General features: G+C 42.9%; 1 protein-coding gene across 2 annotated transcripts in view; it reads left to right on the top strand.

Annotated features, from left to right (window-relative positions):
- LOC109508953 (RNA-binding protein Musashi homolog 2) overlaps positions 1-16,477 on the top strand; it is a 228,647-nt gene that overhangs the window by 119,587 nt on the left and 92,583 nt on the right. For both annotated transcript variants that reach the window (XM_019858880.1, XM_019858878.1), the window contains one exon: positions 8,941-8,989. In XM_019858880.1, the coding sequence (XP_019714439.1) occupies positions 8,941-8,989 (49 nt within the window). The remainder of the gene's footprint in view (positions 1-8,940; positions 8,990-16,477) is intronic.

Raw genomic sequence — 16,477 nt, 5'->3', positions numbered from 1 at the left:
AGTAGACATGAATAAAGTAAATAGGTAACGGGGGGATGCGATGTACTGTGTGCACCGCGTCTACAAATGAAACAGCCCTTTGATGTATTGGGGATTCATTTTTTTTCCAATCGTAACTGAAGGCAAGATGTGACAGCCATATTTTGTGGCGCAGCAACGGCGAGAGCGAAGTTGGGCGGTATACAATATCCTTTTAAATGTCCCCCGTAATGAATTTTTCTTTGTGACTTGTACCGCATAGAAAAAGAAGAAAGGAAGAAATACAATTAGAAAGATTTCCATATATTCAAAGCCAACCTTTAACAAATCTCTACAAACTCCGAGACATTGAGCTGAAATATTCCTCTTGCACTCTCTAATGTCAGGTCCTTTGTCTATTCGGTTAATTGTAGAAGAGATGTCCTGATGGAATTGCTTTGTGACCTTTTAGTATTTTTATTTCCTCAGCCCGTATATTTGCTAAGTGATGGTATTCTGGCTGATTAGCGCACCATCGCCCTCCCGATACACACATGGATACACACACTATTACCAAACACAATGTATTCACTCCCAGAACCCTACTCCCATTGTTCTGCTTTATAACACTGGGAAAGGAGCATCAGTCAAGTATATTAGCTGGATCCTATTACTGTCACCAGATTGCCTCTCTGAGCCATCTTAAAGAGCCCCCCAGACAAAACTTCCTGTCATGTTAATCCAAGCTTTAATAAATAGAGGGATGTGTAACCATATTCAAATCGGGCCTCCCGTATTTGTGCTGACAAAGAGAGACATGCTATCACAAAATAACAGATGAAAGTGTTTTGCATGAAGAGATCAAAAGTTTTCCATCAGCACTCGTCCTATTCAAATCTTAGGAGAAGGGACAAATTATTGAAACGTCCTTCAAGCTTTTTGAGCCCAAACAACAATGGAAGGGAAGCGCGCGGTATTAGCGATGGTGGCCGTTGCGTGGAAAATACGTTCCATTTTTCTTCAACTCGCAGATCGCTTGATCCCCCGGTGTTCACCTGTTGATATCTTAAGTAGATGATATACTCCGAGAACAGAGCCGCCAGTGAGTGGCTGCCATTGATTCATGAATACCGCGCGAAAAATAACTCTTGGCTCTCGATGGTGGTTCAAAGCCAGTGGCAAACGCCACAATAGAAGCACATCACGGTTCTGTTCCTGAGTACTCTCAGCGCATACAGAGGCAGACGAAACCCACCGTCTCGATTCAAGGCCACGTTTAGATTCACAACTTTCAAAGAAAGAGCAACGCGCACACTGAATTGCATGCGCTTTTCCAGACTCGTTTAACTTCCAGCTAATTGTTCCTTTCCGCCGAAGGAAAAAAAAAAGTCAAGGTTTTTCCACAATGTGCTGTCACCGTTGTGCTTTTACGAAAAATCATGTCGCGCAGAAGGCCACTTCTTGTGATTGTGACCTTTTTATTGTTATTTATGTTTTATGTGGGCATTTATTACCTCCAAGGAGTTGATTTTACGTTATAAAATGACATTAACTAGAAATCAAGTTTTCCTCTGGCGCATATGTAGACATAGACAAACAACCATTCACACTTGAATTCACACCGAAGAAAAATTTGGAGTTCAGTGAACCTAACCTGCATATTTTGGGAAGACGGGAAGAACTCGGAGAACCTCGAGTGAAACCTGCACATCAGAGCACTTTTGATGTAAGCCCAAAAAGCTAGAAGAATTATCAAAAGTGGCAAGTTTAAGTGTCCACTTTTTTATTCTCACTTAACTGTTTATTAAATAATGGATTCCCCAACACCATGTTGGTTATTTGGAGTGTAAGCTTTTGTGTCCTCTGCAACCTTCTGTTTCACCTCATTTCACTATCTCTACCAGCACGTCCTTCAGGGATCCGTTGCTTCCAACGGATTGTATTTTTGCACTGTGCCCCTCAACCTCTTGTTTCTTTTGACCTTTTTTTTTTTTGCATGTCCACTTGTAGCCGTTTTTAAGATAAGAAAACCTTTATTTAACGCTGACAAAACGAGAGAAAAAGGTGCATCATTTTGTAAAATCTATTGTGTATTCTCAGTGCATGTGCGTGTGAGGAAAAAAAAAAATCAGATTGGCTTTGCAGGGAGGAAGAAAATCATTTTAAATAGGTCCTCGGTGTTAAACTGTTTGCTCTGGGGGTTTAAGGATTGCTCACCTCTCCAAATACTATTTTCGCTTGAAAGCAAAATATTTCCCTTGCTGAGCTTTCACACGGGAGAATGAGGGAAAGCCCGGGCACTGTAGTTTCATGGAGGTGGCTTGCAGGCATACTCTATTCTGACAGAAAGAGGAGGCACTCTGCACGAGAGTGGCAGAGAGGAAAAGAGGCCCTATTAATAAAATGACTCCATAATGGGTAGTTCCTGCAGCTTGGCAAAGGAAGACAAGAAGATTGATGGACAAGGCCAAGGCCAACATCCTCAAACATACGGAGTTCAAGTATGAGGATATGACTGTGGAAGGCCAAACGGGGGACGGAGCACCACACCACGCTGACTTCCCATTTATTCAGGAAGGCATGACCTTCAAAGTGATGTCTAGATTGCTATTAAAGGGTCAGAGGGAGTTTTAAACGAGTGTGCTTCACATATGAGCCAAATCACAAAGTGGATCCTGGACATGACTGTATTTCATTGCACATGGTAGAGGTTCGGCCATGCATTTTCCTATTAAGTTACCCATTATGAAAACTCCTTTGGCAATAAACACGTTACAGCAGAGTAAGAAAATATCAACATGATTCCCTGGAGGATAACAAAAGATTTTGAATGCATAATTGGGAGTACTTGGGCGTTGGAGTACCCATAAAATTATATTTTCCAAAAGATGGGACTGATTTCTTTTTTTCAACTGCATTTTACTTTTCTGAAGGGTGTCTTCTCATGAAATAATAGTTCAGCAAAACAATGTTACGGCCTCCCCTGAAAAATGTAGGAACCTCCGAAAGGCATTTTCCTTTCATAACATTTCTTTTATAGCAGTACATTGCTGAATGTGCCCTCTGCATGACTGCCTTTTTAATTGTGCCGTTCGCTGGTCTGCGAGCCGCACAGAGCTTCTGTGCTCGGATCTGCCGAAGCTCTCCGCAAGAACATCACTTTGCATCACCATAGCGACCTCCTTGGATGCAGAGCAGGGGACCTCATAAATATGTAACTGTGACACATTTGAGAAATTGTCTTCCTCAAGTGTTTCTTTCAAGCCATTTTGTTAATGTCAACATGAAGGAAACTTGTTTGAATAAGTGTTGACATTCGGCCCACGCTGTATATAATTAATAATTACACAGACTTTATCGTCAGATAACTGCTTGAAAACGTTTTTTTTTTTTTGATAGCTCTCATTTAGCAATAATAAATATCTATATCCCTGTATTCTTTACTAACCCAGGTAATAAGATTTTTAATGAAGGGTCCACATCAAAATCATATCAAGTGTTTTCAAATGTAACTACGCAAGCTCGTGCTTAGACTGAAGCAGAGATGATAGTCTATCTTTTCATCTTCATTGGGGCATTTTGGGGGGAAAAAAAAACATAAATCTGCTTCAAACTCTTCGTTCAAGACACGTTTGAGCTTTTCTGAGAAACTATCGAATCAAATCAAAACGGTGTCAAGGAGCTACCGAGACTGCCAAGTGGTTCACCGAGATGGAACGAGCCAAGCAGCAACGAGACGGGTGGGAGGAGTTAGCCGCAATGCTCATGCTGGTGGCCCCGCAAATAGATTGGGAGTTGGAAATATCAGTTTCCATACCCGATAACAAGACAGCTTGTCAGATCACTGCTAATAGTGCCCCTGTAAGAAAGTCATGACGATTTTAGATTTACAGAAAGAGAAGGCTCACCTCCAGTGTCAACATCCTCCAGCCTAATGCAGTTGATGCCGAGAAGGAACCGATCAATCAGCATGGGATCTTCTCATTCCTTAACTATTGTACATTTCTCTGCAGCCTGGGTTCTTTGTTGCATGACCAAAAGCCACCCATAGGCTAACAATTAACACCCCCCCCATGAGCTGAAAGGAAGCAAAAATTTTGCCCTCCACTCTTTGTTAAACCACCACTTGTAAAAGCACTCAAGCGTGGATGCAGCTCTGTGCGCAATTCAACCTCCTTCTGACAATGATATAGACTCCCCTCTACAAAAGAACAATCGAAAGGGTTGTTACAAATTTGTCCATTGTCACTGCGCTGCTATCATTTCTCTCTTAATTGTCATCACTGAAATAGAATATGAGATTATCTACTCTGCAAAAGGGAGTGTTGATGAAGGGGCAGTGCCAGCTGAGCTTTCTCCTTGACCATGACCCTTATTTGTCATAATGGTAATGATCCTAATGATGTGATACTTCATTGAGCGCTATAGGGAGTTTTTTTTTTTTTTTTTTAATGTCCCACCCCGCCCCTTTTTTGTAAAGCTATGGTGCAGCTAAATCCGAATAGAATCTGCCGAATCACTCTCCTGCCCGATGACTCCCAAAGAAGATGGATGCTTGACAGCAAGGAGGTTTAAAAGTGTTCCTTCCAATTCATCGGCAACATGCTATTATATTGGATGAGCGGAAAAGGATTGTTTTTTTTTTTGTTTTTTTTTTTTTTTGACATATCTATTTTCATTTACATCTGAAAGATATGCCCCTTTGCAAATATATGTTGAAATTGGGAATCTTTTGAAATCAAATCAAAATGGCAAAAATTGAATGATACTAGGTAGCTATAAAATGTGTATCAATTGTCTCTGCCCGGGTCCAGAACCAGAACTTGCTGTGCCCAAAACTAGCAGCACAACGCTTTGTGAATTGACAGCTCAAAATGTCAACACAACAGTCCCAGGTCAATGTACGTGGCGATGACCTGACGTTATTTCGCATCAGATCTCATCCACATCAGTGCCACCCCAAATTGCAGAAAACCTCCTCTGCTCTCGCTTTCCTGCCATGAGTTGAATGTAAATGCGCGTTTGACATCGACCTAAATCGCTGTCATAATTCATTTCCAGAGCTCTTAAATCTCCCCCTGTCATCTGGCAGGTCTGCTGTTTTCCCAATCCAAACATAGCACATTAGCCCTTATTGATGCCTTTGTCCTTTGATACATGATTCATCACTCGCAGAACTTTTCCTTTTTCCAAATCATCACGTATTTGTCTTGTTGTGGATTTATTTTACAAAGTGCAAAAAGAAAGAAAAGATAAAAAGCACATTTTTATCTCTGATACATATCTCATATCCGTGAATGAATGCAGAATAGATCTAAATGCAAACGTAGCCAATCAGCTTTGATATTTCTGCAAGGAAGGTGAGTCGAAAATGACCATAACCAAACCGACCAGTTTCTCAAGTGAACAAAATCAAATTTTTGGGACATCGGTGTAAGCAAACAATTGATTCACAGACACATAAACAGAAGTACGACACAGATGGGAATAGAACACATTAAGGCAAGCAAAAGACCAAACTCCCGAAGTCAGGAATTGGCGAAACAGCAGGGACAATTCATGCCAGAAAAAAATGCCTTTAAAAACAAAAAATAGGCTGATTTCAGTGATATGGGCGTTGGAAGTGAATTGTGGGACAATTGAAAGAAGAACTCCTGATTTCAAAATGATAACTACCCTTCTGGAATACGTACGTCCATTATTCGATCCTTCCGCTCCTATGCTCTTTTGCTCCACTTCTTGCCACTTGTGTATTATGGAAGGTCAGCACCGCTTGGCGACAGCAAAAGAATATCGATTTGTCGGGTTTTCTCCCAAGTGCGGTGAAATTTACATGAAGCTTCAAGAAGCCAAAATCAGTCGATGTCTCATGTCATCCCGTCACCTCTCGGCCTTGTTTGGATGTGCTATTTGCTGCAGGTTTGGTTAAAGAGCTGCCTGCCCTCCTTAAGTGGTAATGGATGGTTCTAGTGCCTATCCCAGCGCCGAATAGACTTTTGCTCTTTTCTCCGTTGTCACAAAAGGCCAGCCACTTCGCTGGAGTTCCCGTTCCCCTTTTACATAGTGATAAGACAGTCATTATCCTTTGAACCTTTCCTTTCACCAAGCCAGGAGAAAAAGGAAAGAGTGAAAGCCAAGGAGGAGGAGGACAGAGAAAGATTTCTTCCCTGAGGTGAGCCTGGCCTCACCTCAATGTGGCGGGCTTTTTTGTGAGCAGTGAAGAGGTCCTTAACCTTCTATCAGATGGAGGCACACAGTTGTGTTCTGCTTGAATAACTACATTGAAAAGCCCTCAAGCACTGGAGATGGTTCTATAGAGTCTGCTGGTGCCGGGGAGAGCGAACGGGAGAGCCCGACAGAGAGAGAGAAACTTGAGTTTGACCCTTACATGATGTTCACGTTCTCTGTTAAAATGCCCATCAGTGCTTCACTATGAATCAATGTTTCTTGTATGACCGGATAGTTCTCCTCGAATCATGTCACAGCATCATACATTTATATAATACACTTCCTCGAACAAATCTCACTTCAGCTTTCCGCCCGAAGCTCTCCACGGTTTCAATAGTATCTGTAGCGGCAGAAATAGTGGAATGCTGACTTCTATCAGGGCCGCCCGGTTGTTGATAGTGTGAGATGGTTACATAATTCAAGCAGCCGGTCACCGTTTCACCGCAACGATGTTGTAAATTCATGTGGATTTACACGATATAAAGTCAGAGTTGATTAACCGGCTCTTCCATCTGTCACTCTCACAATTTATGCTATCGTGTCGTATCCAGTGTTGAGAAGTTAAAAATATGCACCTCTTACTTCGTTACGATTAAAATTATGGCAGTGCACTCACTGGCTTGGTACTTCGAAATATGTTTTCCTTCATCGCAAAATTGTCTCTTTTTTTTTTTTCTTCATTGTCCTTTCGTACAAAGGCACTGAAGTCACAAACGCCCCAAAGACAAACTGCAGTTATCACACATTCTCTCACTGTAATGTGATTTTCGGGAGATAACACGAGGCAAAAGTTAAGACAGATGATATTATATATGTCTCTCAATAAAGATGTTGCTGCTGGGATTATTGCTTCGTACTCACATTTGATGTTGTCCCATCGGATAATAATTAGGTAGCACTACTTCTTACAGGTCACAAAATTATGTTTCTAGTGTTCTGCTTACTTTAGGTTATGAACTGGTTAACTTTTACCTCTGGCATGTCTTGCTGCATTTTAATGTAGACGCTCTATACACATTTGCGGCTATCTTTTCTTTTTAATTAAAAAGACAAAAGCCAAAGGTGGTGCTCCATTCATATCAAAACCTGTAAACTCAAAAACTAATAAAAATCAAAGAACAATGTTGCTTCTCACTGTGTGTGACACAGCTCCAAGAGACAATTCAACGCAATCTCAACAGCGATGAACGCTTTTCCAACGAAAAGTGTCCAGAATTGCGTATAAACATAGCAGATTGCCGTTTTATCGCTTGTCCACTGCCCAATCGGTTTGGTGGGTTTTCCACTTCAAAACAGTACCGCAAAACACGTTCGACTGCATCACTTACTGTGACACAAGTAATGTGACAGGGCCTCCCATATTAAAACTCATTCACTCCCAAAGACGTTTTTAAACGTCTTTTCAGACTTGGTCCAGAATTGGCTGGTACTGAATGAGTTAAGTTCTGACAAGCTTCTGACCACAATATGGTGAAAAATCTTTTGAGAGCAGCATGAAAATGAGTTAAATTGAAGACCATGGAGTATAGTACTGCAGCATTCAAAGTTAAGACTGAGTAACGGGTTAGCATGTGGCAGGATGGTCCAAAAACCTCATTGAAATCTTTTCTGTCCCTGTCTGCTGTAACCAAATGTGAATACGGGCAATGATTTGATTGTAGATGTTTATATTCAGGTATAGGTGTGTGTTAGCCCCCTTTCTCCAATTGAGCATTATCTTCCCATTTTATTTGCATAGGTGTACGCGTAACAAACAAAAAAAAAAATAAAATCCCAGAGAGCTGCAGTTGGTTAGTGAGCTGTGCATAAAATCACAGGGTTCCCCACACCGTGCCAGCATCTTGCTTGGCAACGTCAACATCTGTGCCAAATGTGCAGCCAGAGTGTGGCAAGAGCAGTGTGCCAGTGCGAGTCTGCCTGGTTGCCAGGGACTACTTTTTTTTTTTTTTTTTTTAATCCAATCAGACAGTTCTGCTTGACTGAGACCCCTATTCTTGTCTGGTCCCATCTTCTCCCAAAGCTTTTCCACCCTCCCATGAAAAACACAGACACAGGCCTGTGCGCACGCATTTCCCCCGCACGGCATAAAGCCTTGGAGGTACATCGTTACACTTACCTAGAAACCATAACCAGGAAGCGAGAGGTGCAGTGTTCCCACTTTTTTTTTTTCCCTCCCCTGTCTGCCACTGTTCCCTAGCTCTCTGTCCTTTTTATATTCCCCCCGAAGACAAAATTACGGAGTGAATGAGCATGCCTCACTCTGTTTTTAAAGCAGTTCTTCAAAGATATAAAAATCACAGGTTGTCCGTGGATAGGAGATGCGTGAGGGAAAAATGCGGCCCGACTATCTGTGTGTGGCTTTATTGGACATGATGAGGGATGATATTATGGTGGATGCTCCTGCTGCCGCGCTTGTGAGATGAGCGCGGATGGCCATTTGTCTCACTTTCGCTTAGCGTAATGCATTTATCCGTCTCCTTCCCCAAGAATGGACATTGGTGTTCATCAAACAAATTGTCCAAACAGTTCTCCATTTTCCTCAGCGCTTGTCATTATTGTCATTTTCTGCCACTTTTCACTCACACGTCTCTGCCGCGGAATCAGAAGGGGGAAACGATATCTTGGATGGCAATGCCGCCGTGGCGATTTTTCATGTTTTCTGACATTAATTAAATGGAATGAATTGATCAGATGATGACACAAAAAAAAAAAAAAAACCCTGACTAAAAAGGCTTCATCCTTCCTCTCTTTCAGGTCGATGACGCCATGCTTATGTTTGATAAGACTACGAACAGACATAGAGGTGAGTGCACAGTAAACCGAAAAAGCAAAACATTTTATGTCCTTTCCTTGCGCGATAACGGAACGGTTCCATTTCACATGATATTGGGTGTCTCATCTGTTGAACAATGAGAGCGTGTCAAACTGATCAATAAGTTGGTACGGTGCTTAGAATGTCTCAGCATTAGCTTGGGTGTGTGCGTGTGAGTGTGTGTGTTCAGGTCATGGTGTTTGCGTGTTTCGGAGATGTGCTTAAAGGCTGTAAGATTGTCAGATGGCGGGTGCTGTGCAGTCAGATAACAGTGTCAGATAACGCCCAGGAGAAGCACCGACTTTATCGCACGCTCATCGGCGCCTTATCTTTCGATGAGCGAAACGTTTCTCTCTCAAATAGAGGACTTTCCAAAGACAGGTTTCCTCTTTTGCGCCGTGAGCCAGCGCCGTGCGTGTAAGCTAAACAGCGCACTCAAAGGCCGGATTTAACCGCTGGTTACCACACATCGGGCTGTCGTTTATCGGGGGGAGGCTGCTTCTATTGGCTGTTAAAGGAAGTTGAAAGTAACAGCGTGCCTCACTCGGTTGGTCTGTGTGCGCGTCGGTCTCTTTCCGTCCTTCTCCCTGTCTCGATCATTTTGTCTGTGAGTAGTCAACAGGCACCGACAGGTATTTCCACAAGAGAAGGATGCGGGCTTTTCTGTCACATCAGTCAGTATTCTTGTTAGTTCGTCACTCCCTGCACATTGAACTGGGCCATATTGAAGAAAGTATGAGTCTATTGAGACTCATCCTCCCTGACTTGAAACACACTGCATTTATTTATTAAATACTTGTGCAGTCGAGATCGATGGGGGCAGCAGTAGTAGCTTTGGAATCGGAAGGCGGAGGGTATGAAATTTGGCATGCGCGCAACAAGATTGTGATTGTAACAATCATAGTAACGTCCAAACGTAATGTGAGATGGTAAACAGGATCTCAACGGAGCCGTTTTCGGTCCGTCTTCGCCATTTAAGACAAAAAGCGGAATCTTCTGTTCTTGATATTTTGTTCGTTGCTTCTGTGTTGTGACAATACTACTCGATCATCGGACTGCAGTCTCGCTTATTGGGGACCGTATCGGCTTGTATAGGCTGCAGCTCACCTGGGACCATCGGCATCCCAACGACATGCACCTCGTGGAAACCTGACCTCTGTTTCGTACTCCTTGCTGTTTTGAAACGGGGCCGTAAGTGTGCATTACAGTCTCACCCGCTCCTTTCTCCTCTGTGTCAGGATGCTGTGCAGACAAACCCTTTGAGCCTGGTAAACAGTTTTCAAGTGTTGGAACATGTGAACTATAGTGGAAGTGATCTATGGCTTTGAGGGGATTTTGATCTGTCATGACAGGACCCGGTGTGGGGTCTTTCAGACAAAGGCGTTTTCTCCCTCTTCTCCTTCTCCCCTGTCTGCCGCATAGGCAGCCTTTCCTGAGAGAGTACGGACACTTTGCTCCGGGACTTTGTTAGACGTTTGCCTTTGGGCAACAAAACGTCCTTCAAATGAAGACTTTTTTTTCTTTTTTTTTTTTTTTTTTGGGGTGGAGGCGTGTGGGGGGTGATGACAACAGCCGTATTTATATTGAGTGTGACAATGAGGCAGGCGGCAGGTGCAGTTAGTTTCTTCGCTCACTGGTTCTCTTAATAGCATTTTGATATTTGGTTCCGGTGGGAATTTGAAACAGTAGACATTTACCGCTTTTATCTTGAGACAACAGGTCTCCAAGATGAAACGCATTGAATATTACAGACCCGTAAGAACATTTCAATAATTCATCAGTGCCACTGGTGTGGTTGTGTAATATTAATGACTCAACTGCTCCATGACCACAAAGGAAAGGGCATTAAATATATTATAAGTGAAACCAGTGCCTTGGTCCGCTGACTGCACAGCTAGCTGCCTGCAGTCCAAATCAATTTCCCACCTGTGTAGATTTTTATCCTACAGATTGAGTCATGAAAAAATAATTCCGGGTTTTGCTGTCGTATGTAAAAAAAAAAAAAAAAAAAAAAAGATCAGCACAAGCTCATTTCTATCCATCGAAATTATTATGCTGATATAAAGCTTCCTGCAATTCGCCAATGCTACTTTTTTTGTACATATTTTCTCACGAGTTGTCATTTTATCATAAATTTTAAACTTGTATTAGTAATCATACATTATAGCCTAAAAATCAAACAAACCCCTATAAAGGTTATGGGGGGGAAAAAAAGGTCATTGCTTATTTCTATCTAACATTGAGTTTAATGTGATGGAGTCAAGATGGGCAGAAGATGCGTGATTGACACCTGATTGTGTGATTTCTGTGGGGCTGCGCTGAATTGGATAGAGGACAAACGTCACACTCCAATAGTAGCAGCATTGTCCTCCAGACGGTCCCCGTGAGGCCGAACGAACGAATGCCACAGACATTCTCTACATTTCCCATTTTAGTTTTTTTTTTTTTTTTGCTCTTTCATTCACTATCTCGTGCAGTCTCCCCCCCCCACCCTGTCCGACTTTGCCACCTCTCGTCTTTCTCCCGCCGTGTCTCCTGCTTAGAGGACAATTGCCATAAGCAAAGCCCCCAACAAAGGCGCGTGTAGAGCACCATCTCCTTGGCATTTAAGGGAGTAGAATACTGCCGATTGTGTTGGAAATTGAACTCTCCAAAGCCGCTCTTGCCTCAGCAGCCGTTCATTGTGGACGACTTCAATGCCTTCGGTGAGCAGCTTGGACCGTCCAGGGGTTGATGCCAGAGGGCACCTATTGTTCCATGTTTTACCGCAATTCCCCCCCATTGCTCCGCCTCCATTCCACCTTCTCTTTTCTCCTGAAACTCATTTTGTCGCAAGACACAAAGTAGGGATGTGTGACATTCGTTTTTGGTTAATTTTTTTGTATGTTTCAATGGCTGACTCATACGATGGGAAGGGAGTTTGAGGTGTTCCACAGGTTGTGGTAGTGCTCAGCCTATCTGTCCAAGTTTATGCTCTTCCTTTATGGGCCGCAGATAGACTTGATGACATCAAAGAAAGCTTGGAAGCTGATGTTGTTCACCTGTTGCAACGTCTCGCTTTCTATCTATGCACCACTCATTCTCAATCCCTCTGTGGCAGTGCCAGATTTCAGTCCAGATGATGCTGAAGCGGGTACCTCAATCCTGTTTTTCAATTTTTAGAGCAGGGGTGTTGCCAGGAGGTCTTGAATTTGTTCTTTAGTCGAAACAAGGTGTTGGTCATGATGCGCCATTGCCCAGAACAAAGAGTGAGGAGGCGGATTTTGAGGTGTTTTAAGATTAAAAATAAGGTATTTTTTGTCACGTTCCACTCCGAGATTAGTTTCCTTCCTTTGCTCTGAGCACCATCTACCCCCAGCTATTTGCCGATGAGCAGGGACTGTGGTTGAGAGGAACCAGGGCATGTCCACACACCATTGGGCGTGGACGATTTCTCTCGAGGTACCACTGCCGCTGAGAGATCTCCTGCTGTTTCGACTGGACCGGGAGATTGCCAATTGCTATCTGTGGCCACGAAAAGTCACTGTTGGAGTCTTTGCCATGGAATGCTTTGTACGAACAGGAGGAGGTTTACGTGCTCTGCTGCTCCTTTGAATCCTGTCAGATGTTAGCCAGTGGCTGTAGCTGAGAGCAGAAAGTAGCAAGCAGAAGCATCAGATCGCATTCTGGAACCGCAGGCAGTACTACCCCAGTACATGCGACTGCACCGACGCTCAAACACAGATTCTGTGCTTCTCACACAGGCAAAAATAATGTTTTAGTGTTGATAGTGTCCGAAAAGTAATCATTTAATGTACAGTGTATCATTATTGTTGCCATGATCATGTTTTTTTTTTTGGGAGGGGGGTTATGACAATATCTAGATTTAAAAAAAAAACCCTCATAAAATGATCTAAAATCGCTCCCTTTGCAAACCCACTTTGAGTAGCAGCTATCATTTAATTAATAAGAGACATTTTGAAAATGATGTGTTGTCAATGAATTGGTGGAAGTCCCTGCAGCAAGATAACCCAATAAAAGTTTGATCAATCCTGACCTTTTTCCCCCAATACCTTGATTTCATTTACTTATACTTCAAAGGTGTGAGCTAAAATATTAAACGCGGTACCTCTGATTATTTCCACACGTTCTCTCTTCCGTTTTTTTTTTTAATTGCACCATTAACAAGAATGATGAAATCCATGTGTAAGTTTCTTAAATATTGCTCAGTATAAGTTCGCACGCAGACAGCACCCATTAGTTTAGCTTTAATTGTGTGACTGATTCGAAGCTAAATTCCTGCTTCGCTTTGACTGATGCAAGTGCCAGTAATGTGCAACAGATTTGAGGACCGGGATAAACATTTGTATCGGTGTTGTGCATATTAGGAAAAAAAAAATGTTCCTGGAGAAGAAAAGGATTCATGGCATTGTATGAGGACGACATTAATTTCCGCTTTTTTCATCACTTGCCATTGCCATGTATGTTGTAAGGGCTGTTTTTCCACCTGGCAGAGGAACTTTTTTTTTCCCCCTTCTGGTTGTAAGGGCTGTTTTTCCACCTGGCAGAGGAAGAGAAGACCGCATGGTGTGTGTCTGTAATCTCTTTACCTGAATTGGCAGAAAAGCTTGCAAGTGCAGCTCCCAGTGTGAAGTTGGCAGGGAGAAGTCAATGTCACACTGAGCGAGCTGCCTTCCAAACAATCCAAAACTGTTAGATGGTTGTTTATTTTATAGGAGAGCAGTTCGGCTCCTGCATGGGGATGAAACGATACATGGTTTCCCGATAACATTTCAGACACTTTTACTTTCTTTTTCTTTTTTTTTTGAATATCATTACTCATTTATTGAGCGTGTTTGAAAGTCGTCGTCGTCTTTTAGCTTCTCCCATCGGACGTGCACCGCAAGAGCAAACAAACACGACGAACAAGCAGAAGACGACGAAGAAAAAGAGGCCACGACTCAAGACAAAACGTAACATGACGGAAGGCACCCTAGATGCTGGTGATATTTTTTTTTTTTCACCGACAAAGAGCAGTCGTGCTGAAGTGTAGGTGTATGTCAGCAGAAGGAAAATTAGCTCAAGATAATTACTCGGTCTGCGGATAATACAAGAGAACAAAAAGTTACTGTGAAGGGGGGACAACCTGTGAAATCGTACGAATCATCTGTGATCGCTGCCGATAACTCTATAATCAAGCCAGGTGTTGTTAGCGGTTAATTGGTACCCGCACTACATTTAGTGATTTTTTTTGGGGGGGCAGGGGGAGTGGGGGTAACAACAACATGATAGTATCGATAACATGATCATTTTGGTTGCTATAATCATGATACGACCATTTTATACCATTTCATCTCTACATTAAAATAAAAAGATCCTTTGGAATTCCCTAATTCAAATTTTGACATCGATTACACATGATTAAAATGTGGTAACCTTTGTAATTTGCCTGTGCTTTCTACAAGTACAAACTAAAACACATTTTAATCACGCGCAATCAAAAATCAAGTACGATTTTTTTTTTTCCCAGTATACTCCAAAGTAAACATTTCGATGATGTCCAAACAAGTGAGTATCTCGCGACATCGAATGAATATTTACTCTTTGTTGCCCTATATACATCATTATACAATGACTATTTGACATAGATTTTTGTCTTTCGCCCCACTGGGTTAGAAGGAAAATATAATTGGCTTCATTATCTTTCATCTCTTTGGCATCTTCCATTCATTATCCAAAGGCTGCCACAGTATGAGTCCGGCAACCCAGGAAGCAGAGCTGTGCCTCCGCAGGTTAACCGCCGTTCCCAGAAAAACCTCCGTGTTTGACGTCACCACAATGCCTCATCAGCCACCGGTGCTAAGGATTGAACATGGCCGACTGAGCAGAAGATGTCTGGCTGCAAAGTGATTGCTGGCTCATTGACTGTGTAGGAGCGGAAGGGGAACAGGCCGAGTGGGGACAGGGAACACGTGCTGTTCGAAAAGAAACGGGAAGTCGAGAGAAGAAAATGGAAAGAAGGGAGAGTGAGAACAAGGAGAAGTATAATGATGTCATGGAGAGGAGAAGAGGAGGAGGATATAAAGAAAAAGGCAAGTGCCTCGATGGGGAGCCTCCCCCTGCTAACTCCTCAGGCTGCAAACTGCTGCTGATGGCTTCAAAAGAGCGCCAGGCGACCCCGTCCGCCGCTTCTAGCAATTAGAGATCACTCCAGCGGATGCCTCCTGGCCAGCCTGCAAATCCCTCAAAAAATACCCCCTGATTACTGCTGCAGGACACAGGCTGTTTACCAAATGGATCTCACAATGGTGAGAGTAGAGGTTTGATAATGTCTTCTTTTTGTTCAGGCAAGAGACGGGGAGACGGCTCATTTGAGTTTTAAAGATGGCGCAACTTAAGAGATGAATTCCCTCCAAGAGAGACAAGTTAAGCAATTCTCACCCAAGTAGCCGTGCCAGCAAATGGCCAGCGCTGTTATCATTACAAGTGCACAAAACCTACTTGGAAGGAGCTCAGACACAGTATCTTTTTACAAGCACGTCCGCGAGGTCCACTTTGATTGTGAATATCCTCCACTGGCAATCCCTTACTAAACAAATTCAATCCCTCTTGGTTCCACTGGACTTGTCGTGTTTGCAGATCGGCACTGCTCTTTGCTCTGAGTACTGTACAGTATAGCTTCACTGATTCCGAGTAAACAATCAGCCCCGGGGTCCGATTTAGGCCTGGCAAACGCCGAAGGACGACGCCGAAATTGACCGAACTGCCGCACAGTGTGCGGAGTATGGTAAAGAGTCATCACGAGTTGCTGACAACTGTTTGTGCTTTCAAGAGTACAACACTTAACTCTTTCATTCTACAAGACGTACGTCTTTTTAAAATTAGGCCCCGCCTACCAAGGACGTACTTGTACGTCTAAGTCTTTTTTTTGTGTCATAGAGAGGAGGAGGGTCTGATGCAATCTGTGAATGAGAATAAGCCGTTTGCATTGTAAATCATGTAAAAAAGCGACCAGTAGGTGGCAGTGGTGCCTCACGTGCTTTTACAAAAAGCTCTTTTTCTCCGTTTTTTGCCCAGGAATCACCATTTTCATGAAACTTAGCCATTTTGTAATGCCGATTGCTGAAGAATGGAAAAAGATGGTAACATTTTTTTTTTCTGCTGAAAGAATAGAGTCCAAACTTTACTTTGGTAGGCTCCATGTTTATACAGCATGAGAACCAAATATTCTGTGGACCTTGCTAGATCAGTCAAAATCCAGTAAAACGCTGGGATTGAGGGGGTTGCTCCAGTGAAAATGGCTGGGATTGAATGAGTTAACGAGATAACTTCAAAAGCACCCGTGAATGTAAAAGTGCACCGTTGGAGAGACTCCGACATGTAAATTACACAAGTACAGTCATGAGACTGACACTCGCTCCTGTTCCTCCCTTTGTATTATTCTAGCTCCAGCAGCCAGGGTCAACCTTCTCTTTCTTGGCAATCCAAAGACATATATAT

This window comes from Hippocampus comes, unplaced genomic scaffold (assembly GCF_001891065.2).
Source record: "Hippocampus comes isolate QL1 unplaced genomic scaffold, H_comes_QL1_v1.1 scaffold230, whole genome shotgun sequence".
NCBI classification, from domain to species: Eukaryota; Metazoa; Chordata; class Actinopteri; order Syngnathiformes; family Syngnathidae; genus Hippocampus; species Hippocampus comes.
Note: the sequence above shows the minus strand (reverse complement) of the source record. Positions and strands in the feature narration are given on the sequence as shown.